Genomic DNA, 12,090 nt, shown 5'->3' with positions numbered 1-12,090 from the left:
AGACGATACGTGACATGGAATTGCACAATGGCAAGTCGCAACTTGTCAGGGGAAGCCTCTGCCTCTGCCTCTAAAGAAGTAACCTTAGCTGAAGTGGTGAGCTTCATGCACTCGCGCAGTGTATCAGAACGGCACCGTTGAATGATTTGTTGCTTATTCAAAATGTTGCGTAGCAATTCTAACGGAAGTTAGAAAAATAAACACGTACAACAGTTAGCTGTGTATAGAAAGAATGTTATACGCACGTAATTAGTATCTGTTCAAAACACCCAAAAAGAATTCAACACTCTTGAGATTGAAATTAAGGTGAATACTCTCAATATGCACAAATGTTAAAAATTTCCGTGCCAATTATAGTGGTCAAAGATCAATAAATCTTAAAAATGAAACCACTACCAGAAAGAAATCTTTTATCAAAGAATGCTCCGGAGTCTATCGTCTGAGGGAACACTCAAAACTAATGACTTTATGATCTACTCATAAGTAGGAAACTGCAGCTGAATCGATCTAAATAACTTACATAACCTTAAAATAAATAGAAAAAAAAGGTATAAACCATATCAACATTGCATGCTTTTTACAATAATAGAACTTCACTTGCGCCCTCCAACCATGCCAGGTCCCATTGTACCTGACATGCCGGATGACGTTCCACTACCAGTCATCTTCACCCTTCCATCTGTGTTTCCAAAAACATTCAAATCTTCAAATAATCTGTAAGATGGAATAAAGGGCCGTTGTCCGCTGCCTGTACTGCCTGGGCTCCTTTGGCCAAAATTTGCCCCCACAGCAGATCCAGCACCATTGGAAGGAAATGTAAAAGGCCCTGTTGTGTTGGCTTGAGGATTGGAGAACGAATTGGTAGGAGATAAATGGTTTTGATAGTTGGGATAACCCGGTGTTGAGGCCCATGGTGGTGGAGGGTAACTTCCCGGGTACTGAATGTGCTGATTTTGAAATCGTTGCTGCTGTGGTGTAGCTTGAAAGTGCTGTGGTGGAGATTGTAACTGTGGTTGGGGTGGGGATCGGAGCTGACCCTGGAAATGTTGGGGTTGGGGTTGGGCCTGGAAATGTTGGGGTTGGGGTTGCAAATGTGCGTGTGAGGGTTGATACTGTGGTGAAGCGCTATATTGAGGATGCTGGGACTGCAACGGTGGCTGAGTTTGTTGTTGGAATGGTTGTGATTGCTGGAACTCAGTTTGTCGATTATTAAGTGATTGTTCGGATTCATACGAGGGTGGTGTCTGCAAAGGTGGCTGATTTTGTTGTTGGAATGGTTGTGATTGCTGAAACTGAGGTGGTTGATTATGCAGTGATTGTTCGGATTCATACGAGGGTGGGGTGGCAGGCTGGGAGCGGGACTGAGACTGGGGTTGATACATCTGTTGCTGTGACTGGACTTGAGGTTCCGACGGCGATTGAGGCCTAGCCCATGGAGCGACATAACTGTTGTATTGCTTATTCCCAGGATATGTTTGGGGAGCATTAGAATACCCCTCTGTTGTGGATGGATTAGCTGCTTGATGCATTCCTTCGACAGAGGTCGCTGATGACGTATAATTTTCCTGTGGAGTTGATGGTGTGAGGGACAAAGTGAGGCTCAGCAAGTCAATAATGTCCTGATCCTTTCCAGTACTAACTGGTGCAGGTGGATCGGGAAGAGCTAATGCATTGGATGGGACAGTAGTTGAGGAATCTGCCACATGTGACGTCACGCTCATTGACGCCGCCGACTGTGTCTTAGAATGTCTGCATAAGTGGTAAAAATTTCATGCTGAATCAATAATTGGTTTAAAAAATGGAACCAATTCATTGATCCTGAATTGTTCCAGGGCACCACAGACCAAAATGCATGTCCAAGATTATATAACACTCATGCTTCCTATTTTCACATCACAATCGCAACAGGGAAGAAAATTGACTTTCCAAAACCCATGCCAATTAAAATATAAATCCAAATTATTAGTCCTAGCTGACCTTCGAGCTAGCTGTGCAAATTCGTCTTCTTCCTCTTCATCACTCAATCCCGAAGTTTGAGAATAGAGAGGGGCTGGTGGGCTAGCTTTAGGCGTTGAAATAGACTCTACGGGGCTGCGGCTGGGGCTCTTCATGTCAGTCTCATGGCTGGGGCTCCGCACATCAGTTTGATTGAAATTTGAGTTAGCTTCATCTGGCAGAACTTCACCTGGTGGAGTGCTGGAACCTGCACGTTGAATTGGAAGGGGATTCCCTGTAGCAATTGCATCATGTTTTGCAAGCAAACTCTGAATACTATCATTTAGTTCAAGGCCTCGTCCAAGAAGCTCCTCATCCCTGAAAGAAAACTAGGATTATTCCACGCATCTTGTGGACACGCAGAGTTCATAAAGCAGTCCACAGGTGTTGGGGTCTGTGTGACATGTTATAACCAGTCTATAGGAACTAACCCCGTTGTTGTTAGCATCTGCATCAATTTTTTCTGGTTGGTGCGACAGCGATCAACAAGATCAACAATTACTTCGTCTTTTACAGCCTGCTAAGCATAAAACAAAATAAATTTAGCTTACTGTGGCCTGAGATAATTCAGCAAGACCAAGATATCATCTAACGTACCGTACGGTCACTAGGATTCACAGCTTGAAGCATGTCACTCAACAGGTCCATAACATGGCGCATGGATTCCAAGCTTGACAAACTATGAATTATAAAAAAATAAAAGAAGACAAGAAAAAAGGAGAGATATTTTAGTTTTACACAGGTCTGGTGACAGAGGTCAGCACCAGCGGTTGGCAACATAATGAAAAAATTGAAATTTCACCTCAAACTTTCTATCTCTGTTGCCATTGTTTCATCAAGTGTTTTTGAAGAACCGCTTGGCATCCCATATCCAGCATGCATACTTCCTGAAGCTTGATGGGTAGGAGGTGGAGTAAATATTGGAGACGCATCTAAAGAACGCTTTGGAAACACTACTCCCGTTCGCTGCCATTTATAAAGTCCAACAGAGTGTGATGGATATGATATAAAGGTCATTCAATTATTAATTAAATGTACCTTTGGCAGTTGGCCTTACATATATCAATGCCATCTACATTTGAAATGTAAATTGATTGCATCAAAGGGAATAATAATAGGTTTAGCAAGGGAACAATTCATGCTAAGCTTTGTAAAAGTTATATAACCCAACCATGAAATAGAAGAGAGGAAATACCCCAAAATGTCAAGTTAATATCAATTTTCAGTCTAGCATTCAGCTCTGCATGTACAACTATAACGAGGCATGATAAGACTTTTCAAGAAACTCTGTTGATATACTTACCTTCAATTCCTCATATGCCCAATAGTACTGAGGATATTTTCCACCAGGCCCGCCAAATGCCTCTTGCCATGAGTCCAGCAATATTAAAATTTTATCCCTCACTTGCATATGTGCCTAAATTATCATCAAATGAATTTCAAATTAGACAAGATTAACCACAGTTAAACAGCATTAATTCAAGTTGCCTCCAAGATGTTGAATGATTGGATATATCATCCTACATCCAAATAGCATCAATACTAAGATTGTTTCGATAGGTGTACATCATCTATGTTTTGGTCGATCAATTAATCCAAAGAGCAAAACCTGAACAATAGGAGCTTTTTACTTTGCTATGAAATACGACCAGAAATATTAATATTTGAGCCAATAAGACAAGAAAGAGAAGTGAATTAAGTTGATGTCAAATTATTTGGCAACTGAATCAAACTACATCATATTGATGGATCAATTTTACTAATAGACCACTAGTTCATAGCAATAAATACACACTCACCAAGGGTCAATAATGCACAAGTGAAATCACATATGCAACTTAAATAAGAATGATTCTCAAGTTTCTATCTGACACCACCTTACCTTCTTCCTTACAATTTTGATAATCTCATCCAATATGTTCCTCTCAGCAATTTGAAAGTGGACCTGATCACCACAATTCTTCACCATTGTCTCCAAAAGCCAGAAGAAAGAAAATCAGAAACCATAAATCAAGCTCCAAAACAAATAAATTTGACATCAGGTACAACAGAATACAGAAACAATCAAGTTGAACTTTTGGTACCGTGAGAGCTAGTAATTGAACTTTAGTGCTCTTATGTTGTATTCTCTTTTTCACAGCTTTAACCACATCTTTAGGCTGCCTGAGAAATTAAGCATGTGCTACTCATCAATGATTCAGCAAACAATACAAATGTTTTTTCTTCACAAAGACTAATATGGTGGAAGGAGATAAATACAGGAAGGCGGGTTAGGGAGAAAGAAGCAATTTGACAAATTAGCTTGGAAATTCATCCACAAACCAGAAAGGAAACTAAGGTTACAAATTATTGTTGCATTTTGAGAACTAAAAGGAAACAAAATAAAAGTAATCATAATATTTTTGTTTTTGGAAAAAAAAAGGATAAAAAGGAAGAGAAAAAGAAAGAAGAAATCAAAGAACAATATGCTTCATGTCCCAGATAATTCAACTAACCAAATTTTCACATCAACATGAACAAAATCACCCAAAACACCAAATTTATTTATCTTTTTGGGGATGAAAAAAATATGCAATTTTTACACTCAATATTTCATCTCAACATAAAACACAAACACAAGCATGAAACACAAAAAAGGATATAAATCATTAGCATGTGGCAGATGATCAAGGTCAACACCTAAAGATAATAAAAAAAAATATAGAAACAAGAAACAAGAAACAAAATGATAAATTATATATATATATAAGGCTCAAAATTGACATGCTATCTTTCTCCCCTTTTCCCCTCTTTGTTATCCTTGAAGATTACCAATGATTAGAATTTATGGAGTCACAAATTTCGATGTTCATGGTCCAATCAGGGCCCATAAGAAGATCGCTGGTCGCCTTCTCAACTGCGACAGTAGCTGAAGAAGAAGAAGAAGCCATGGTGTTTTTCTTCTCTTCACCTTTCCTTTGATTCACTCTCTCTATGAAAAAACCTTCAGAGAGCAGCAAATGATTCTTCGTCAACAGCCAAATATCATAAAACGTAAAAAAACAAAAGTCTACGGTAAAATCGTTCAGAGAAACCACACCTCACCGAAATTGTTTAGAAGAGAGGGAAAAGTTCACGAAACCCTAGCGCAATTCATGAATGAAACCAATCGGAAAAAGCAGAAAATAATAATCTGGAAAAGTCGTCGCTTGTTTTCTCAAATAACGCAGGTTTTTTCTCTCGGCTAAAAAGGAAGCAAATTCGCGAATTTTCTCATTTCCATGCTTTTTTTTTTCATTAATTAATTAATATTAATTTTCCTTCTCTGTAGAAATATTTTCCCGGAAAATTCGTAATTTTCTTCTTTTCGTTCTCTCTCTCTGTTTCTTTTCACTAATCGAAGGGTGTGCGAATTTTTGAGCGGTGGTGTTCAACTTTGAAAGTAAACCCACGCGTGGTTCTATGTTGTGTTAAGACACGCGCGCCAACGTGGCAGATAATTATGAAAAGTGAGAAATGGAATTTGCGCATTGCCCTTTTTCTCCTTCATCATCACTCAACAACTCAACTCGTATCTTAGCACGCTGATGACGATGCTATCGCCCATATAAAGATTCTCACATTTTTAATGATAAAATTGAATAAACCACGATTTTTGGTATTAAAAAATTTTGTTTCCGATAAAAGGATTTCCAAGGAAAATAACATTATCATCTAAAGAAAAATTATCAGACAAAATCTAATATATAAAGTTTTTTTTGTAAATATATTTTAGAATATATATATTTTTTATTTGGTAATTGTATATCAAGTAAATACTTTTGACAAATTATTTTTTAGATAAGTAAAGCAAGAATGAGAATTATCAATTTTTTGACATAAAAAAAAGGTAATTTATTTGAATAAAATAAAAGAGAGAAACGTTTACTGAAATGCAACAATTGCAATTTCCTTACCTCCATGTCCTGATTTATTATTATGTAAATCATCGTAGGTCACCACGGTTTACAATTTACATATAAACCGTTGTAGGCTAGCACAGTTTCTGACTGAGTAACAATGACCATAAACCGCGGTAGGTAACAACAGTTTACGAAGGCAGAAAATTGACCATAAAACCCTCTAACCTGCCACGGTTTATGAAGGGATATTTAAATGCAGAAACTCCTGTTAGCTGCCACGGTTTATGAAGAGAAGAATTCTATATATATGAGTGAGATTCAAGTTGTTGAAGAGGAGTATTATCACAATGGCAAGTGAGGAAGAGAGTTTTTTTTGTCTTAGTGTATTACTCTGGAAAAATTCAAAGAAACAAAAAATATGGTGTGAAGTTCACTAACAGAGAACCGTTGAGTGTATTTATCAGTTCATCAAACACTTTGTCAGATGTAAAGAATAGCATCTTGCAGAAGCTTGGGGTATTTGGGAGCAAGTGGATGAAGAAGCTATTCTACAAGATTCCCATCGCAGTGGTGTCGACCGGTGTTAAGTATGATACGTTTGTGATAGCGGCCGATGAAGATATGTGGGTTCTGTTTCATTGTGTTAGGAGTTTTCCAGAGGTTAGAATACACGAGCTGTATGCGAAGTTGGAGGTTGGTGTCGATAGTTCTGGGGCATCAGCTCCAGTTCATAGCTCGACTGCCGTGGGCGGTGCGTCTAGTTCGATGCCTGTGGCCGGACCAACTGTTCCTCAGATCGCATCCCCTTCCTTTGCGGTTGATTTAGATCGAACAGAGGCAGTTGCTTCTGTACCGTTCGAGAATCCTGCGGTACCACTCTATCCACCTGATGCCACTCTATCGCAGCAAAATATATCAGGCTAGTGACCGCCGTCCATAGCCTACGGTGCTCGTCAACAAGTATCTCCGGATGAACAACAGCAGCAACATCGGGAGCAGAATAAGGCTCCCACGGAAACTGTATCGGAGAAGGTAATCTTAGGTAAGACCATCAGAGTAAACATGAACAACTACTTGTAAGAGCAATAACTAAACGACTCACATCGCGAACACGCAATCTATCCAAACAAAGGCGTGAAGACACCACTCTTTGATCCCCTGCATCGTTTGTCGGCAGATATGTTGCCCACCTACAAGTTTCATTCTGAGCATTTCATTAAGAACGACAACACATGAAATTGAACAGGTTATCGACCGAAAACAATAAACTATACCTGGATGCCAGCGGAAATCCGAACACATCAAAACCACTGGGTCTGAGACTGGGAAACCTCCAGAAAATCCAAGACTGAAGAAGTTGTAGTGGCCCAGCCAAGTTAACAACGTTTCTGTTTGTCCCACGGCAAAGACATCTATACAACCAGGCCAGTGCAGCCGTGCCCCAGCTATATCTCCCCAAGTCGTCCATCGATGCCAAATAAGGCAACCAGCGAAGGTGAACCCGGTTTGCGTTCTTGTCCGCAAATAGTTGAGAGGACAACAACATCAGAATATAAGCACGCACGTATATACGCACAGTCTCTTCACTCGCATCTGCTGGGAGAACCCGAAACCTCTCATGGAACCATGTGTAGCACACCGTCATCTACTTGACTTTATTCTATGGCGGTAACTCGCCAAACAACTCCCGAAACCACGCCCATGCGGGTCTTCCGTTCTCCATGAAATTCTCAAAGTCAGTCAGGCACCCACTAACGGCCTCCCCATCGATGGGCAAACCCAGCTGATATGCCACATCTTGCAAAGTGATAGTGCACTCCCCCAACGGCATGTGAAAGGTGTGGGTCTCAGGATGTCACCTCTCAACGAATGCGCTAAGTAGAGGCTCATCAACCCAGAACCATTGATTGTTCAGCCTAGCCAAGTGATACAACCCCGCGGTCTCCAGATACGGTATAATCTGGTCGGATAAAGGCATATTTTGTTGTCTCCTGACACCGCTAATAACCCTAGCAGGCTGCAACATCAGGATAAGAAAATCCTCAGCATACGAGCAATATTAATAACAGTAAATATAATTTAAAAACATTAGTATACACCCACATTGGTTTTCTATTTTCTCTAATAATAGTAATAACAATAATGAAACAATAACAATAATAATAACGACAATAACAATAGTAATAATAACAATAATAATAACATTAATATGAATAAAAATAATAAGAATAATACTAATAATAACAACAATAACAATACCAATAATAATAATAACACTAACAATAACAATAATAATAATAATACTAACAACTCCCAATAATAATAATAATAACATTAATAATAATAATAATAATAATAATAATAATAATAATAATAATAATAATAATAATAATAATAATAATAATAAGGAGAAGGAGAAGGAGAAGGAGAAGGAGAAGGTAGTATAACTAACCTCTTGGTCGATGTTTCCAGCCATGTGTGCAATGCCATTAATCGGTACATGCGAGCTTCGTCTTCCATGGCTCCACCACCCAAATGGTTCAAAACCTCACAGTCTTCCCCAGATTCTCTCTCAACCTCCCATATTCAAAAATTTTGGTTTACAACATATGAGATCCGTGATGACTTAACGCAGATTATGTATTTATATTACTCCAAGCATAAACCGTGGTAGCTAAAAGGGTTTTATGGTCATAAAGTTTTTTCATAAACCGTGGTGACCAAGCACGGTTTCAACCCACCATTTTCATGCATAATTCGTGGTAACCTACCACGATTTATGCTCATTGATTCCTACCTGTAAACCGTGCCAACCTCCCACGATTTATGTATAAATTGGAAAACGTGGTTACCTACCACGGTTTACATAATAATGAATCAGGACATTCATGTAAACAAATGGCAAATGTTGCATTTGAGTAAAGAATTCTTTCAATCATTTTAATCAAGTAAAATGCCCTAAAAAAAGAAAAAATGCAAGCATTTACAAGATAACAAAAGATCAAAAAGGAAACATGAGAGATTTAGATCAATTTAAGTATATTAAAAATAAAAATGATAAAATTTTAATTACAAATGGAGCGTATCAACAAAAGATAGGAGTGGCAATGGGTAGAATAGGATAGGATTTGGATCCAACCTTAATTTCATCTGTGGGTTGAGAATATTTCAATCATAATCTTACTCATTCTTAATCTACAGGTATCTGACCTTATTCGCTGGTTACCAAAAAGATGCAACATTATTATATAATTTGATGATAATTTAAAATAGAAATAATCTTTATATATAAAAATATATATTAAATTATTAATTAATGATCTTCTCTTAATTACTAAGGATTTTTTTTGTATTTAGTGAGAAGTCTTTGATTCAACATCTACTTTAAACATATTTTTATATAAATATATAACATATACATATATAGGGTGTGGGTTGGCAACCCTAACCCCTACCCGACACGCAGCAGATTGTGTTGGCAACTCTACCTAACCGGATTAGATTGAGTTAGATACTTGCGGATAGGATACATATTGCCACCCCTAATAAAAGATGAAAAAAAGTACTTTCATGAATTATTTAATAATAAATATATGAATCTTTCATGTTTGTGTTGGATATACATGAGACAGGGAGAAGTCAAAGGGAGATTTTGACGAATTTAAGATTTTAAAGTTAAAGAGACCTTAATATATGAAAAATGGTAGAATAGTAGGTTCACATAAGATTAAACTTTAAAGTTTGGGAATATTAAAGAAGAAAAGATGTATATTAACTAACTAAATATTTAACAAATAGAAAAAGAGTATTTTGGTTGTTATCTACGAAAATAAGAAAGATATACAAAATTGTAAAAATTACTTAAATTAAGTTCATAAACTTTACTATGAAGCCATGAAAAAGAATGATCAAATGAAAGTTAAGATAAGAGACTCAAGTTTTGAAAGATCTGTTTAATTATATATTAGGTAGATCTATCATAGAGGCTACATACATATTAAGAAAAACAATTAATCTTGACATACAAGTGATTTTGCTCTACAAGTCTTACAAGCCCTTTAATTGATGTTACGCTCAAACGCGCCTATTATGCACGTATGTTTCACGCGCCTCTAACAGAATCAACGCGCGAATATATAACTTCCTTTTTTGAAAGGATTTCGTTTCCTTTTTTCGAATTTCTTACCTTCTCTCTTCTATCTCTTTCGTGCGTTTCTCTCTGCCTTCTCCTTCGTCTTTTACGTGCATTTCTCTCTGCTTCCTCCTTCTTCATTTACGTGCTTCAGATTTTTCATTGTGCGTTTATCCATTATTTTTTGACATCAAGCTGTGAAATCATTTTTGAAGATAATGGATGATTCAACTTTAGATTGTCAGCTAAACCAGAGCGAAGTGGATTTTGAAACTGAATCCAATGAAGTTCCTGAGGTGTGATTTAGTTTTAGTTAGTAATTGAATCTGAATTTGAATCCAATTAGTAGTTTTTGATTGTGTAGCTGAATAATGCGTGAACCTTGCCTGTGATATTTGCTGTTTATTCTTCCTTGTTTGAATTGAATCTAATGCACTAGTTCTCATTAGAATTAAAATAATTTTGTCCATTTTATATCAAACATTCGGGTGTAGATCAGTAATAATTGGGTGCATTTCAGGAAAGTTTGGGTGCATTTACAGTGTATGACTTTTCATCTAACGGATGGTGAATTGTTTTATTATTTTAGTTGAATTGTTTTAGTTTTTGTTTAGTTATGATTCATGAATTTGTTTTTCTTATTTTTGATAATGGTTTTATAGTTGTATTTGCATTCTATAGTTTATGCTTATTTTAATATTGTGTATTTTGAGTGTATTTTTGCAGACCTTCTGTGGTGTTGATGACCAGTTTATCCCCAAGGTTGGGATGACTTTTAACACCCTTGAAGATGCTACAAAATTCTACAAGGATTATTCAAAGGTTGCAGGTTTTTCTACAAGAGTTCAGTGCACAAATAAGAAGGAAACGAAATTAAGAATCAATTGATTACATGTAGCAGAGAGGGAAAATGGAAATCGAAAATATCTCTAACCAAGAAGACAGATCCCTCAGCTGGTTTAAATTGTCCTGCAAGAATTTATATATACGTATTGAAGGATGTTAGTGTTTGGATCATTTTGAAGGTTGTGTTGCATCATTCACATCCTTGTTGTCCAGATCAAGCACAGATGCTCAAACAGCACAGGGAACTAAGCATGTCCGTGCGTTATACAATAGAAAATAACGAGGAAGCCAATATCAGACCTAGCAAAACTTTCCAATCATTTGTTGTAGCAGCCGGCGGTCACCGCGAGTTAAATTTTATCGAAAAAGACGTGAGAAATTACATCACTAGAGAAGTGCGGAATGTTTTGGAACAAGAGGATGCAAAAGAATTCGGGAAATACTTATTAAGAATGAAAGAGAAGAATCAGAATTTCTTTTTCGAGCTCGAACTCAAGGACGATCAGTCCATTAAGCTTGCTTTTTGGGCGGATGCAAGGAGCAGAGCTGCCTGTGAGTATTTCGGAGATGTTATTTCATTTGACACCACCTACAATACAAACAGGTAACATACTGTTCTGGTTTATGATGCTGAATTAATGTTGTTATATGAATCTGCTGTAGAGATGTATATTGGAGGTTTTTGGGTGTATACGATCATTATTTGTGTGTATTTTTATATGATCAAATTCTGTTTTGTCGTAACCTGTTTCAGGTATAATCTGGTTTATGGTTCTTTTATCGGGGTGAATCACCACGATCAGTCAACACTTCTTGGACGCGCTTTGATGAAAAACGAAGATATTGAATCATTCAAATGGTTATTTCAATGTTGGCTTTGTTGCATGGGAGGAAATGCTCCGAAAGGGATTCTCACCGATCAATATGCATTGATGCAAAGGACTATCGAGGCTTGTATGCCCACAACAATTCACCGTTGATGTATTTGGCACATCATGAAGAAGATTCCAAGCAAATTAAACGGCTACAAGGAACACATAGAAATCGAACAAGAAATGAGCCATGTTGTTTGGAACTCTCATACCAAAGAATCATTTGATAGGAATTGGGATGATTTTCTGCTGAAGTATGGTCTTGTGGACAACAAGTGACTTTCAGGTAATGACGTTTAAAATCTGTAGCAGAGGTGTAAATTGCATGTTTTTGGGTATATTATAGTCTGATTTGGGTGTATTT

The 12,090-nt window shown here is 37.3% G+C and overlaps 2 protein-coding genes across 6 annotated transcripts; one reads left to right on the top strand and one right to left on the bottom strand.

The window, feature by feature from the left end:
• Positions 302-5,367, bottom strand: LOC107639628 (class E vacuolar protein-sorting machinery protein hse1). 5 transcript variants are annotated; one of them, XM_021121533.1, is made up of 11 exons: positions 5,075-5,367; positions 4,807-4,978; positions 4,080-4,158; positions 3,878-3,967; positions 3,299-3,412; positions 3,053-3,067; positions 2,798-2,961; positions 2,593-2,674; positions 2,427-2,512; positions 1,978-2,313; positions 302-1,749 (listed from the first exon to the last, which is right to left on the bottom strand). In XM_021121533.1, the coding sequence occupies exons 2-11, from the start codon at positions 4,923-4,925 to the stop codon at positions 594-596; spliced, it is 2,241 nt and encodes a 746-aa protein (XP_020977192.1). In that variant the 5' UTR covers positions 4,926-4,978; positions 5,075-5,367; the 3' UTR covers positions 302-593. The 5 variants fall into 5 exon arrangements, with proteins under 5 accessions (XP_020977192.1, XP_020977193.1, XP_020977191.1 ...); XM_021121534.1 differs by having other exon boundaries at positions 3,878-3,955; XM_021121532.1 differs by having other exon boundaries at positions 3,878-3,976; positions 4,807-4,975; positions 5,074-5,366.
• Positions 11,091-11,849, top strand: LOC110270747 (protein FAR-RED IMPAIRED RESPONSE 1-like). Its single transcript, XM_021120209.1, has 2 exons — positions 11,091-11,458; positions 11,609-11,849. The coding sequence occupies exons 1-2, from the start codon at positions 11,106-11,108 to the stop codon at positions 11,832-11,834; spliced, it is 579 nt and encodes a 192-aa protein (XP_020975868.1). The 5' UTR covers positions 11,091-11,105; the 3' UTR covers positions 11,835-11,849.

This window comes from Arachis ipaensis, chromosome B04 (genome assembly GCF_000816755.2).
Source record: "Arachis ipaensis cultivar K30076 chromosome B04, Araip1.1, whole genome shotgun sequence".
Taxonomy (NCBI): domain Eukaryota; kingdom Viridiplantae; phylum Streptophyta; class Magnoliopsida; order Fabales; family Fabaceae; genus Arachis; species Arachis ipaensis.
The sequence above is the reverse complement of the archived record's forward strand: the minus strand, read 5'-3'. Positions and strand labels throughout refer to the sequence as shown.

Excerpts from the sequence above, each read along its gene's own strand:
- LOC107639628 (XM_021121532.1), bottom strand. The coding sequence starts at position 4,925 with ATGGCTTCTTCTTCTTCTTCAGCTACTGTCGCAGTTGAGAAGGCGACC. Across the intron at positions 2,675-2,797 it reads ACAGAGATAGAAAGTTTGAG|TTTGTCAAGCTTGGAATCCA; the intron begins GTGAAATTTCAA and ends TATAATTCATAG. Across the intron at positions 2,513-2,592 it reads TGAATCCTAGTGACCGTACG|GCTGTAAAAGACGAAGTAAT; the intron begins GTACGTTAGATG and ends TATGCTTAGCAG.
- LOC110270747 (XM_021120209.1), top strand. The coding sequence starts at position 11,106 with ATGTCCGTGCGTTATACAATAGAAAATAACGAGGAAGCCAATATCAGA. Across the intron at positions 11,459-11,608 it reads ACCACCTACAATACAAACAG|GTATAATCTGGTTTATGGTT; the intron begins GTAACATACTGT and ends AACCTGTTTCAG.